At 38.9% G+C, this 14,450-nt stretch overlaps 1 protein-coding gene across 6 annotated transcripts in view; it reads left to right on the plus strand.

The window, feature by feature from the left end:
• The window catches only part of dazl (deleted in azoospermia-like), a 153,198-nt gene that overhangs the window by 103,930 nt on the left and 34,818 nt on the right, over positions 1–14,450 (plus strand). For 5 of the 6 annotated variants that reach the window (XM_048613213.1, XM_048613221.1, XM_048613236.1 and 2 more), the window contains one exon: positions 11,689–12,466. The exons of the other annotated variant lie outside the window; for it this stretch is intronic. In XM_048613213.1, coding sequence (XP_048469170.1) covers positions 11,689–11,826 — 138 coding nt within the window. In that variant the 3' untranslated portion in view covers positions 11,827–12,466. Of the gene's footprint in view, positions 1–11,688; positions 12,467–14,450 lie in introns of those variants that run through there. 6 annotated transcript variants of the gene reach the window in all.

The raw sequence follows: 14,450 nt of genomic DNA on the forward strand, positions 1-14,450 counted from the left end.
CCTCCCAGTCGCGAACCATTTCAACTCCCCCTCCCATTCCTCAGACGACATGTCCGTCCTGGGCCTCCTGCAGTGCCACAACGATGCCACCCGAAGGTTGCAGGAACAGCAACTCATATTCCGCTTGGGAACCCTGCAGCCCAATGGTATCAATGTGGATTTCACAAGTTTCAAAATCTCCCCTCCCCCTACCGCATCCCAAAACCAGTCCAGCTCGTCCCTACCTCCCTAACCTGTTCTTCCTCCCACCTATCCCCCCCTCCCACCTCAAGCCGCACCTCCATCTCCTACCGACCAACCTCATCGCGCCCCCCTGACCTGTCCCCTTCCTAACTCCCTACCTTTACTGGCTCCATCCCCGCCCCTTCGACCTGTTTGTTTCCTCTCCTCTATCCCTCTTCTATCCGCCTCCCATTCTCTCCCTATTTATTTCAGAACCCCCTCCCCCTCCCCCTTTTCTGATGAAGGGTCTAGGCCCGAAACGTCAGCCTCTCTGCTCCTATGATGCTGCTTGGCCTGCTGTGTTCATCCAGCCCTGCACCTTGTTACCTAACTATTCTAATCTCATTTACCAGCAATTGACCCATGGTCTCTTATGCCTTGGCATTGCAAGTGCATAACTAAGTACTACTTAAATGCTATGAAAGTGTCTGCCTCTACATCTTTTATAGCAGTGAGTTGCAGGCTCTGTAAACCCTCTGGGTGAAAATGTGTTTCCTCACATCTCCTTTAAACCTTCTGCCACTTACCTTAAACCTGTGGTCCTCCGTTATTGATCCTTGCATCAAGAGGAAAAGTTTCTTCCTGCATACCTTTTCTCTATGTCCTTTCTACACCAAAAACTTCTGGTCTGGAGCTTTCAGCTAAAACCTTCACACTGAGGTAACATATTTCCTGACCTTTCTGAAGCAAATCCTCAATCAAGATGAAATGGTTTCATGCATGTAACTTCAACTAGGACTTCAATGAGGTGAACAGAAAAGCTTCTTATGCTGTGGGTTTTCTTACCTTAGCAAAGAATATCTCAATCCTTGCAAACCAAAAATAAGCACCTTGATGTTTACTCACAAGTCTTCCCCCACCTCCCCAAACTGACTTAAAGAAAATCATGCCTCCTGAAATACTGACGAATTAATCATTAAACCTCATACACACGAGCTAAAACCCACATGCCTCTAGTTCAAAATTCAAACTGTCCACTCACCTCAGATCACACTGGAACTTTGTAACCAATATTTGAGGGATCTGATTAAGGTTTAGGGAAGCATATGAATGGGCTAGATTAAATTTGTTTTTGTAGAAATATTTTGGTATTTGTGCAAATTTGCCCATATCAGGAGTTTTCAGTGTTATTGCTTTGCTGGAACAACTGCACTGGGATCAGACAATTGGAGAGAATTGTGAGGGAAGGACTAATTGTAAACAGGTCTGCACTATTTTAGCTGGAATGTAATTGGTGCTGTAAGAATGATTAGTTTTGACATCTTGATAAAATATGCCAAGTTAACTGAATCGTTAATTCACTGTCATTCAACAAAGGATTATCACTGATTTTTATCTCTCAGCACTGATCTAAGGATGTGTTGCGTCTGTTGTTTCTGAATTGTGTTACATTTAACTTGATTTGGATTGAAATGGGTTAAATTTACTTGACTCTTAGTTAGATTGTTGTTGATCTGCAGTGTAAATGAACAAATCCCTTGTTGCCTTAACATGAAGATAGAAGCCAGAATACAAGGGAGGTATTAAACATTATTAATCAGCATCTAATAAGTGTAAATAGAGTTATCCAGAAGTCGAGCAGCTGTCATAATTTAACTTAAAATATGAGCAAAGTTTGCATAGGCAATTCAGTGTATCACACTAAATCTGTAGCACTAAGCTTTAAAGTATAGTTTTAAACTACAGATCAACGTTTTGAGGTTATAATTCGTGTAGTTACTTTTAAGTAATTATGTTGATAACTGATGCGTTAACAATATTGATTAGCAAGTTAATGGAATAAATAGTCTGTATGTGATTAATAATGAGTTTGCGTGCGCTCAAGTGTCATGATCAAATCAACTTCAGTCCTTGCCTTTGAAAATCTAGATTTGAGTGCAGAATTGATGAGTTCCATTTTATTAGGATTTTATTATACAGGATTATTGCTTTCTATAACTTGACACCTTTACATCTTGTTTTAATATTTTAGACCAGTAAGTACACTTTTCTGGATCTAGTATGTAAGTGTTCTTTAAAGAGCAAAGATGATCTAGTTGTATCGAAGTTGTAACAAATGTTAATTTAATTCAAAAAAGATATAAGGAAAACCAGTTGCTCTCTGTAGAATTACAATTTTAAAGTAGGACTCTAATTGATTTAAGATGAAATTGATACCAGAAAGTATCTCTTCACTCCACCCCTGTGATTTAGGTGAATTTTTAAAAATTCATTAACGGAGTGAGGGCGTCGCTGGCTAAGCAGCATTTATTGCCCATCCCCAATTGCCCAGAGTGATGGCAGTTTCCTTCCCTAAAGGACATTAGTGAACCAGATGGGTTTTTCTGACATCATTAGATTCTTAATTCCAGATATTTTACTGATTTCAAATTCCACCGCCTGTGTGGGATCAACAGTCAAGCGATAATACCACTAGGCCATTGCCTAATTTAAATGTACAATCCTGGAATTTTCATTTGCGTTGCCAAAGCATGGCTTTTTGTTCAACAAAATAAAATGCATTTGATCTTTAGACTTCCAACTTCCCTATCCAAATGCAGTTTCCAACACAGTTAGGAATTTGGTGGTATGCTTCCACTACAGTATAGGCAAAATTAATATTTGGCATTACCACCGATTCAGAATACTAAAGTATAGTGGACATTTTAAGCTTCTGATCACAAAACATGTGTTTGAAAAGAGGGCTAATGTAGCCAGAAATGGCAGCAAATGAAAATTAAGTGACTTGCTGAAGAAAGACTGTAATGGAATGTATCAAAGGAACTTCAGACATTATTTCAGACTAGATTGTGATTTCTTGTTACTTTGGAGTTAATGAGAGGCTGATGACCCCCTGCTTAACGGCATGCTCCCCGCCTGCTGTTTGTGTACAAAACTGTAGTTGTGCCTTCCCTTTGAAGAAAACACAGGACAGGGCTTCAAGAGCCAGTTTCAACTCTACTGGAAGGCATTAGTCAAACTGAATGCTTTTGTGTGTAACACTCTGGGTTCAAGTCACAGCTGAGCTATCTCCTTGGTGCCCTGTGTTGCAGGTAAGGAAATTCTCTCATTCAGAATGCTACAAACTACTTAAAAGGTAACGACAATAAAATGATTCTTTTACTGTGAATACTAGAATTCAATTATGATCAAAAGAAATCAGTATTGTAGAATTTCAACCAATTTGCAAAAGTAAGTCTTTTGAAACACTGTTCAGCTATCAACGTCAATGCTCCCAGTAACCTTCACTGCAAGAGATTCAACATTTAACTACTTGCTCTTTGCACACAATTCAGAGACTTCTTTACATATCTTCTTTTCAATTTCCATGTATTTGGACTAGCCTCTTATGTCCATTGTGTTACTATAATTCTTGCATTCTTACTCTGTTAATTTAAGGAAGTGTGATTAAATTGGCTCCTCAAAACATAAGTTCAATGGCAAATGGTATCCGCAAGGAAAAGGATACTTTTTAAATCGACCTCCTTATAACTATCCGAAGGAGTCAATGAAGAAAGAAGAAGAGCTGCTTCATCACTTCTCACCAAGCACTCAGCAGTTTGGAATATCCTGTCAACAATTTGAAGAACCTCATCTGGGGTCTGGTCATAACACATTTCAGATTGATGTCTTTCACCAGAACTCATTTCCTATGAAAGCTCATTGACTTGAAGTATTAACTCATGCTGTCCACAAATGCTGCATGACTTGCTGAGTTTTTCCAAATTTTCAGTGCCTGTAATATTTAATTTTTGTGTTTATCTATGTGGGGTGTCAAAAGATATTGGCCAAGTAGCTTGCCTTAGAGATGATCCAATGTTTATGGCATAGTTGTGTTATAAAAAAATGCAATTAACTTAATGATTTTGTGGCATTAATTAGTTTATGGCAGAATGTCTGGAATGCTGCATGGTTAAAAGCCTACTTTGTGATTTGAACTAACTTAGAACCTTGATTGCAAGAGCCTCTTTAACTGAATGAAATTAATTTAATACTACTTAATGTGACCAACTTTCAGGCTAAAACACTATTCAGATTCAAATACCTTGACCTTGGTACATTTCAGCAGTGTACATGGCATTGGTCCTAATAATTCCTTCTGAATCCACTACCTTCATTCACATGTTCATATTTTGTTTTGTTCAGCCGATTATTGTGACAACCTTGAGCGAATCCCACTCTATTGAAAATAGAAAATGCTGGAAATCACAATGGGTCAGGTAGCCTCCAGGGGGAGAGAGAGAGAGAGAGCAAGCTAATGATTTTAGTCTAGGTGACTGTTCAGAGCTGACGTGAAATGTGGAGGGGGCAGCATTTATGCAGTGGTGGGTGCGTGAAGTGCTGGGGAAGAAAGGATGTTGATAGTGCATTTTTTTATTCAGTTGTGGGATGTGGGCGTTACTGGCTGGCCAGCATTTCTTGCCCATCCCTGGTTGCCCTTGAGAAGGTGCTGGTGAGCTGCCTTATTGAACTACTGTGATCGGAATGTGAGAATGGCAGAACAATGGTGTGTCTGACTACCAAACTGGAAAGAGCAGACAGTCTCACTGGAGTCAGGGGAGGGGAGAGAGAACCTGGTGACAGAATGTAACGAGTGAAGCTAAAAGAAAGGGAAAGAATGGGAGTGTTGAACTCAATATTAAATCTACACAGGCAGTCACCCAAGGCTGGAATTGAACTCTGGTCCCTGGCAGTATGAGGCAGCAGTGCTAACCACTGAGCCACCATGCCACCACTGTATTTCATATATTACAATTCAACTCAGTTGATTTCCTTGTAGAATGTACCTGGTGCTGTGCAATGATCTGTTTTCATTATACTGTAACCACTCCAGTCCAAAAAAACGCGTGGAACCAAGTTATTTCCGGATTTCAGAGTTTTCTGGTTTGTGTAAACTGGAAAACAACACAGATATCATTTTTGAGGTTGTGCAGGATGTTAATGAGGCCCATTCTGGAGTACTGTGTACAGTTCTGGTTGCCCTGCTATAGGAAGGCTATTATTAAATTGGAGAAGGTTCAGGAAAGATTTAGCAGAATGTTGCTGAGGGTTGGAGTTATAAAAATAGGCTGGGACTTTTTCTCATTGGTGCGTAGGAGGTTGAGGGATGACCTTAGAGGTTTATAAAATCATAGATCAGCTGAATAGCAAAGGTATTTTCTCAAGGGTGGGGGAGTTCAAAACTAGGGGGCATATTTTTAATGAGAGAGGAGAAAGTTTTAAAGACATGAGGGGGCAACTTCTTTTATGCAGTGTCGTTTGTGGAATGAATTGCCAGTGGAAGTGGTGGTGCAGGTACAATTACTGCATTTAAAGGGTGTTTGGATAAGGGCCAAATGCAGACAAGTGGGACTAATTCGGCTTGGAAACATAGTCAGCGTGGCCTAACTGGACTGAAGGGTCTGTTTCCATGTTGTGCAACTCTGACTCTATAAGTATTTACCGGAAACACAAATGCAGATTTTAAAAAAGTTCTCTAGTCTTATAGGCTTGAAACATATTGCCAAGCATTCAGTGATGTTATACTGAAGTCTTCAGCTTGAGTACTGGCAATGAGAGATTGTTTGCCTTCAGTTCTTAGAACTCCCCTTAAATGCACTGGAATCAGTCCACTTCTAATTTGTGAGGGAAAAGAGAGTCTTCTAAAGTGTACATTGAAGAGCTTTCTGGATTACTGTATTTCAAGCCCGCTGTGGTAGGAAGCAACACTAGATCTGATTTTGACAATGAAGTGGAAATGTGGAACTTTTTTTTGTGTGAGAGAGCATTTGGGAAACAGCGATTGCATCATTGTTTGTTTTAGGTTTAGAGTAATTCTTGGGCTTAGATTTCCACTGGCTCATTGGGAAGGAATCCAGGGTTATCGGGTAAAATAATAAATGGGAGGCTTTCAAGGAAGAACTACTTCATGTTTAAATTGGACGCATTGTAAGCAGAATTGCAGTGTTCTTTCCTAGAAAATGGGTTAAAATGGAACTGAAAAACATTTCTGGTAGATATCAGTTTTATAAAATGGAGAACTAAGCAAAACAGTGAGTGCAATGGGGAAATGTGATGCAAAGAGCATAGAAAAACAACTTGGTCTATCTGCACAATAGGAAAATAGTTTACAAACATGTAATGTAGAAGATGATTTGAGAACTAGGAAGATTTATGGAAAGCACAGGAGTGAATTGAGAAGTTTAATGTGGGAAGCAGTAGGAAGTTGCAACAGAAGAATTCAACATTGAATTGAATCTTAAAACAGTTTGTAAACATAATGTGAAAGGCGAAGGGCTCTTGTAGCACAATGGTCTTGTCCCTATCTCTGAGCCAGGAGGCTGGGTTCAAGTCCCACCTGTTTCCGAGGTCTGCAGTAACATCACTGAACAGATTGATCACAGATACCTAAAAAGTTTCCTAAAAAGTGCATAAACTTGGCCCTAAAAATTGGGCTGCTCATGTCGAGGCACAGACGATGTGGCTAAAATTCTAAGTGACTACATATCTGTTGACTTTTGTGATCCCTGATGCAATGAACATACAGTAAAAAGAAAGTGAAATCATGGACAGGATAATAGAGAAGATATGCTAAAAAGGTAAGCATTGCAGAAGACTGAAAGTAAAGGTAAAAATCACAGAGCCACTGGAGATCTTTCGGTCCTCGTTGGATACAAGTCCGTGCCAGAGAACTAAACCTAATGATACAATTTTGAAAGATCTGCAGGTACAGAACTTTGCGGGTATATGTGCACAAATTGCTGAAGGCAGGTAGAGAAAGTTTTTGGAGGCATACAAGATCTGGACTTCACACATTGAGGTAGAAAGCACAAAAGCAAAGAAGTTATGATGAAGTCCTATATGACGTTGGTTTAGCCTCAGCCAGAGCATAATGTCCTAATCTGGGCACAATTTTATATAAATGTGAAGACTTTAGAGAGCTGAAGAAAAGGTTTTGGGAATGGTGCTAGAGATGAGGGAATTCCATTATTTGGATAGATTGGTGAAACCTGGAAGAGGTGGAGAAGAGATTTGACAGTTGCTCAAAATTATTGACTATTTAGACAGATTAGTTTTTCCGCAACCATTCCCATAGGCTCAAAAATTAAGAACCAGAGGATGTTGATTTGAAATGATCAGCAAAATATCTTGGAGATCGTAAGAACTGGCGATGCTGGAGTCGGAGATAACACAGTGTGGAACTGAGGAACACAGCAGGCCAGGCAGCATCAGGGTAAGTTCTCTCTGCTGCCTAGCCTGCTGTGTTCCTCCAGCAAAATATCTTGTTGGGATAGGAGGAAAACATTTTTATTCATTGAGTGTTTAGAACCTTTATTATGTTAGTGAAGTGTGTCGTGGAGGTAGATGAAATTGAAGTTTCAAAAGGGAATTAGGTAAGCACCTAAGGAGGGAAAATGTGACATCACGGGAGCCTTCTGCAGACTAGGTTTAGTGGAATTGCTCTTGCAGATGTGAACACAGTGGACTGAATGAGCATCTGTGTATTATTCTATGACTCGAGGGTTGCTACTACCACTATTCGTGGAAGGGGAATGGAATAACAAAGGAAACTGTAGGCTGGTTGGAGAGATTACTGTAAATGGGATTGAATGTAGTTCTTCCTTTTGGAAGAGCATGGAGAACTACACGATTTTATTAAAGATAAATTAGTTCTGATTATTTGAATTCTTCAGTGATAACAAAAAATTGATGTAGTAGATAAATATCTATGTGGACTTAAAAGGAAGTTGATCATGTACAACACAGAGAATGGAAGTCATGTGGATACTGAATTGGTTCATTGATAGGAAGCAGGGAGTGAATGGAAACTGGGAGTTAGGTGCAATCATGTTCCCCAAAGATCGGTTTTGGGTGCATTCTCTAATTTTGATTAAAAGACCTAGAGTTTGATTTGGAAGCTGTCTTATAAACTTTACCAAGTTTTGTATCGTCTAAAATGTAAATAGTTGTGGGGGTTGTGTGTGTTTGCAGACTTGGAATGATAAAAGCTGGTGAAATGGGCAGAAGTACGTGAGTTGTGATTCAATGTAAAGTATGAAGCTATGCACCATTGAAAGACAGTGCATTGTAAATTGCATGAGTGCAGACAGCCAGAGACACCTTTGGTGTTGTTAATGATCTGTTTAGAAACATTAACATTTAAAAAAAAAAAAAAAAAAAAAAATCGGAAAACTGTGTTTTACCCAGTCGAATAATGCCAGAGGATTTCACATCTTCTTAAACAAAACAATAATTTTATATATAAAATATTAAGTAAATAGTGATATAGTTTTAGTTAACAATGTGGTTTATTATTACCTATGTTATGCACTTGTTTACTTCATACTTCCCCAAAATATTTTCTTAAGACATATCAATCTTAAGTTATTTGCTTGTATAGAGACAAATTATAAGTATACAACACTGCAGTTCTGTGGGAATTTTCCTTGACTCCAGCTGTTCTCAGGTCAACTGTCTTGCTTGTGGATCCTCCATCCCTTGTTCTAGTTATAGACTAATAATACCAAATTAATCTGCATGTTCCTTTTGTTGGCTGAAGATTATGTAGGGACCATTGTAGATCCTCCCACTAATTGCAAGCCATGCAGTCTTCCATTTTCTATTCTCCTTCCCTCCCAAAATTCAAACTAAGCCTTACTCACTCCGAGGTAGTTCGTATTTTACTCTGCTTGCAGTGCAGGTCCAGGTAACGCTCGTTGGTAAAACACAGCCAATGTCAAAAAGTTTCAAACTACACGGTGTCCACACTGGAACTAATTTCTCTCGGCAAACACCCGGATAAGTTGAAACCAAGTAGCCTTCCTAAGCTCCATCACAGCCATGATGACTTGGCCTCCTCTGGACTGTCCTCGTGCTAGCCTTTAGGTTAATTATCCCAGGTTTACAATTTTTCTAGCTGAGTAATGCCATGTGCTATGGTAGCTCTATCTGTTCTAACTCTCTATTAAACAAACAGGTAACCTTCTGAACTGCCATTTCTTTAGTTGTTCTGGCAATCACTAAAGCCAACATTTTAATTAGCTTACCTTTGCAACAATAATTTTCTCGGAAGTAAATTATTACTTTAAAGATGGCAATGTGTTTTATAAATTAGCTACTTGCAAATATTCATATAGTTAAAAACTTAAAGGTGGCATAGCAAGTTACAAGGTAGTTTTTTTAAATGGTTACTTGGACTTATAAATCAAGGCATATCTGGTTATGTCTCAGCTAAATTATTAAAGACAATTCTAAGCAAAACACTTGAAGAAAGTTGTGAAAGACCTCAAAGGCTATAGAGGAATTTCAAGATATTAGCAGGGATGGAGAATTTCACGAGAAAAAGTTGGAATTATTCTCCTCGGAGCAGAGAAAATAGAGGTGATGTAATAATGGTTATGAAGATGGCTGGGGTTTTTTTAAGAATACGTAGAGGAAAGGCTGTTTCTTTGAATGGATCATAGAAGAGATCAATTTAAAATCTGTGGGAAAAGCTTGAAAGTGGAGATGAAAGACAGCATTAGTTTTAGAATGCCTTACGATGTTGTGGAAATTAATTTCAAAAATAAGCTGAGTTGTAACAGTGCTTGAGGATGAGGGACCTGAAGGGTTATGGGCAAAAGTGGAGGTATGGGATTTAGCACTTACTTCAAAGAGCTAGAACAGAGCAGTAAGTAGATTGATCAACTTGTTGTGGTGATGATTCTTTAGTTGTCAAAGGTGGGATTTAATCAGGACCCAAAATAAATCTTTCCACCGATGCAAAGGGCAAGTTAAGATACTAAATGAGTGCTTTGTATCTCTCTTGCTAAAGAAGAGATTGCTGTGAATGCCACCATAAAAGTGCACTTCCTCCATACTTCCTATGTCACCTGGACCAGGTAGTCTTTCGACTTTGCTAATCTTTTTGAGTACCTCTTTCATTTGTATCCAATTCAATTTCTCCAACTTTTCTTTTGCACTCAGCATTGACAACATCCTCCTCTTTAATGCAGGGAGATATGAAGCACCCAAAGCCATGTCCTTTCCCTACACAAGATTATTTCCAGATTTAGTAATGATTCAGTAGTATTCAGTAATGAAACACACCCTTTCACGGGTTAATATATATTCCATACATTTATGAATTTATTAAAGGCAGAACATATCTGAAAATGTTTTATAGTTTGATCTTGCATACAGGACTTAAAGAATACAGTATGAAAGCAAAGAAGTTATGGTGTAATCAGTGGTTATCTTACTTTACCAAGGTCTTGGAGAGGGTGAGGGGAGGAGATCCACATAGTAATACTAAAGATGCAGGAACTCCGGTTTTATAGAAAATGTGGCCAGGATTGCTTTTTAAAGAGCAAGTTAAGGAATATTTACCTTTCCAAAAGACCTGAAAGATTTTAATAGGATAAATGAGGAAAACTGTTTCTATTGGCATGGGTTTCTGTAACAAATGATGGAAGTATATTTAAGGTAATTGACAAAAGAACCAAGAGGGTACTGGTGGAGAGATTTTTTTTAGTGGGTGATTGTTAGAATCTTGAGGACAGCTTTCTGCTCTTCATGCCAATGTCAGCCTTTTTGAAAGAGCCATTAAATTTAGTCCTAAATTCCACTTTTTTTCAACTGTAAGTCTACAAATTAGTCCTCTTCAAGTCCACTTGCCCTTTGAAAGTTCCGTGGAATTTGCTTTCATCATTTTAATTAGCGCATTCCAAAAGTAATAACATTTGCTTTTGTCAACAATTTTATAATTATCTCGGGGTGCTAATCCACGTGGCAGTGGAAACAAAACAAGTTAAAAACTCCTCAGTATTGAGTGCCTGTGTTATATCATGCCATTTTCCTGCTGGAAAGAACAATCCCAACTTGCTCCACTCAGCAGGGACGAGGGACTTCTTGAAGTCATTCTTGTAAGCCGGTGTGCTTTTCCCAAGACCTTTGGTTCATGTAACTAACTATAACACTGGCCAGAAGTTTGTGAACATTTTTAATATAATTTTTTTATTGTTCCTATTTACAAGACGGAGCATCCCATATGTTAAGATGCCTAGTCTGGAATGTACTATCTGAAAGCAGAGAAAGCTTCTAAATAGAATTGGAAAATACTTTAAAGAAATCATTTCTAGAGCTATGGGGATAAAAGGAAGTGAGATTGATTGGAAGTCAGAGAATTGGCATTTGGTTAATGTCCCAAGTATCCACCTTGTGTCTTGCATGGTGCTGTACGATTCAATGGAAGAAAATTGTTTAGTACCTTCTATTGAGCTGGTATGGAATCACAAAGTACTACATAAATAATTCATTATTCTTCCCATTTACTAGGCATGTTCTTATTCAGTATTAACCATTATCTACATAAGTAAGGTATGAGCTGCTGACTCATCAAGGAAGGATCCGATGCTCCTTGATGGAATCAGAATATTTTATACTTGTTTTACTTCAGTACCAGAATCACTTTTTGTCTTTACACTCCACCCAAAAATAAGTGCTTTGCTCTAAACATTTATTTTTCAGAACTATGTTGATCGTGGGGTGCAAACGCAGTCATGGACTTATTTGCCAATGAATAGGCACAGAACCCATCGTCGAGCATCAGATGATTATGTAAAGGCATGTTGTATTCACAATGTGAAGTATAGACATTCTTTATAATCTATTTGTGGAGAATCTAAAGTTTTTTTTAAATCTATTTGTAACTACAGAGTTACATAACTATTTGAATAGAATTAATGAAGTTGAAACGGAGAAATAATCCATTTGGTGAGAAAACCCTTTCTACTTATGATCCTAACATTGCATCCAACAATACTTGTGGTTACCTAGGTTCCCATTAAATATATCGATGCTGTTCACCTCAACCAGTTGGAGATTGCAATTTTCATATTATAACTACTATTCAGAATATTTTCCTGAATTCTTTGTTGGATTTATTAATGTCTCCTGATCTTTGTTTTGGATTACTCACAATTAGGAATCTCATCTGTTTGCCCTGTTAAACCTCTCCATTATTTTAAAAATTTCTGTTGGACCACCTTTCCTTTTTCTGGAGAAAGACTCCCAACCTGTTGACTCTATCCTGATAGGTGTAACTTCTTAGTGGTTTCATTGTAGATCTTTTTGTATCTTATCTGATACCTTTTTATATCTTATTTTAAATAAGGAGACTCAAACTGTTTGTTGTACTAAATTTGTGGTGTAACTAATGTTCTGCACAAAATTTAACGTAACTTGTATACTGAAAACCAAAACTATAAATAAAACAAATACTCAACAGGTCAGGTGACATCTGTCGAGAGAGAAAAACAGTTAATCTTTCTTTCAGGTCGACCTTTTAGCAACCTGAAGCATTTATCCTGCTTTTCTTTTTCATTCAATGCTGTTTGACCTGCTGAGTATTTATGGTGTTTTCTGTTAATGTGTGAGATTTGCAGCATCTACAGTATTTTGCACTAACACAATTTCTGTTTGGCACAGCATTTAATAGTAATAACTTTATCTTGTGTCTTGCCCTAATTCCCTAATTTTCTCAGAGCTTGTTGTAACATTAAGCCCAGCATAGTTGCATTTCAGATCACTAACTTGACGAAAAATATAGCTGCAATGATGCTTTTCTGCTAGAACTGTTTGAGAGCCTCATGCAGATAAAATTTATACATGTTTTGTGCTGTAGAGCTAGCATGTAATGATGTCTCATTGTCTGTGAAAAGGATGTAGGTGAGGCATGATGAAGTTCAAAGCCATGCGATGCAATAGAAGTGCATTCAGCTCACCATGTCACTGTCAGCTACTAGATAGAACTATTCAATTATTTTGGCTCATGCAGGATTCCTAGCCTCTGACCTTTATAGTATATGGCTAGTTCCATTCAATTGCTGGTCATTTGTCATCCTCTGAATGCTAGCAAGATCAGAAACAAGAACAGGAATAGGCCATTCAGCCCCTCATGGCTGATCGGACATTCCTCTCATCCACTTTCCTGGATTTCCCTGTAATGCTCTTCATCTACTAATCAAGAATCGTTATATTTGAGTCTTAAATGTATGCAAGGACTCTGCTCCCACAGCACTGTGGCAAAGAGCTCCAAAGACCCTCAGAGGGGGAAAAAACCTCCTCAACTCAGTCTTAAGTTGGCATTCCTTTATTCTGTGGTAATGAGGAATTCCGTGATGGTCAAGAAGATCACCATCATCCTGGTGCCAAAGAAAATTCATGCAGTGTGCCTGAATGACTACTGCTCGGTGGCTCTGACCTCCATAATTATGAAGCGTTTCAAGAGGCTAGCCATGGCTCATATTAACTCTAGCCTCCCAGCCTACCTTGATCCCTTGCAATTTGCCTACATTGCAACAAGCCCAAGATAAATGCTATCTCTGTGGCCCTACACTCATCCCTAAAACGTCTGGATAACAAGGTTATCTATGTCAGACTCCTACTTATTGACTACAGCTCTGCCTTCAACACTATAATTCCAACCAAACTAATCTCCAAACTGTGAGACCTAGGTTGCTGCGCCACCCTCTGCAACTGGATTCTCGACTTCCTGACCCACAGACCACAATCCGTGAGAATAGGCAACAGCACCTCCATGATAGTCCTCAACACCAGCGTCATGCAAGGCTGCTTGCTCAGCCCCTTACTATACTCCCTGTTGCACTCATGACTGTCAAATTTTGTCCAAACTCCATCTACAAGTTTGCTGACAACACTGCTATTGTAGACCATATCTCAAACAAAGGTGAGACAATACAGGAAAGAGTGAGTGCATGGTCCCTCAACATCAGCAAAATGAAAGAGCTGGTCATTGACTTCAGGAAGCAAGGTGGAGGGCACACCCCTATCTACATCAGTGGAGCTGAGGTGGAGGTAGTCAAGAATGTCAAGTTCTGAGGAATAATGATCACCATCAATCTGTCCTGTCCGCCCCATGCGATGGTCAAGAAAACACAATGCCTCTACTACTACCACAGGAAGCTAAGAAAATTTGGCATGTCCGTAAAGACATTAACCAGTTTTTGTAGATGCCCTATAGAAACCATTCTATCCAGATGCATCATAGCTTGCTATGGTAATTGCTCTGCCCAGGATTGTAAGAAGCTACAGAGTTGTGAACACGGCCCAGTCCATCATGCAAGTCAACCTTTCATCCTTTGGCTTCATTTATACTTCTCACTGCCTCAGAAAGGCAGCCAACATAATCAAAGACACCTCACACCCCAGTTATAGTGTCTTCCACCCTTTTCGTTGGGCAGAATGTACAAAAGCTTAAACACACGAAC

This window comes from Rhincodon typus, chromosome 2 (genome assembly GCF_021869965.1).
Source record: "Rhincodon typus isolate 14 chromosome 2, sRhiTyp1.1, whole genome shotgun sequence".
In the NCBI taxonomy this organism is placed as follows: Eukaryota; Metazoa; Chordata; class Chondrichthyes; order Orectolobiformes; family Rhincodontidae; genus Rhincodon; species Rhincodon typus.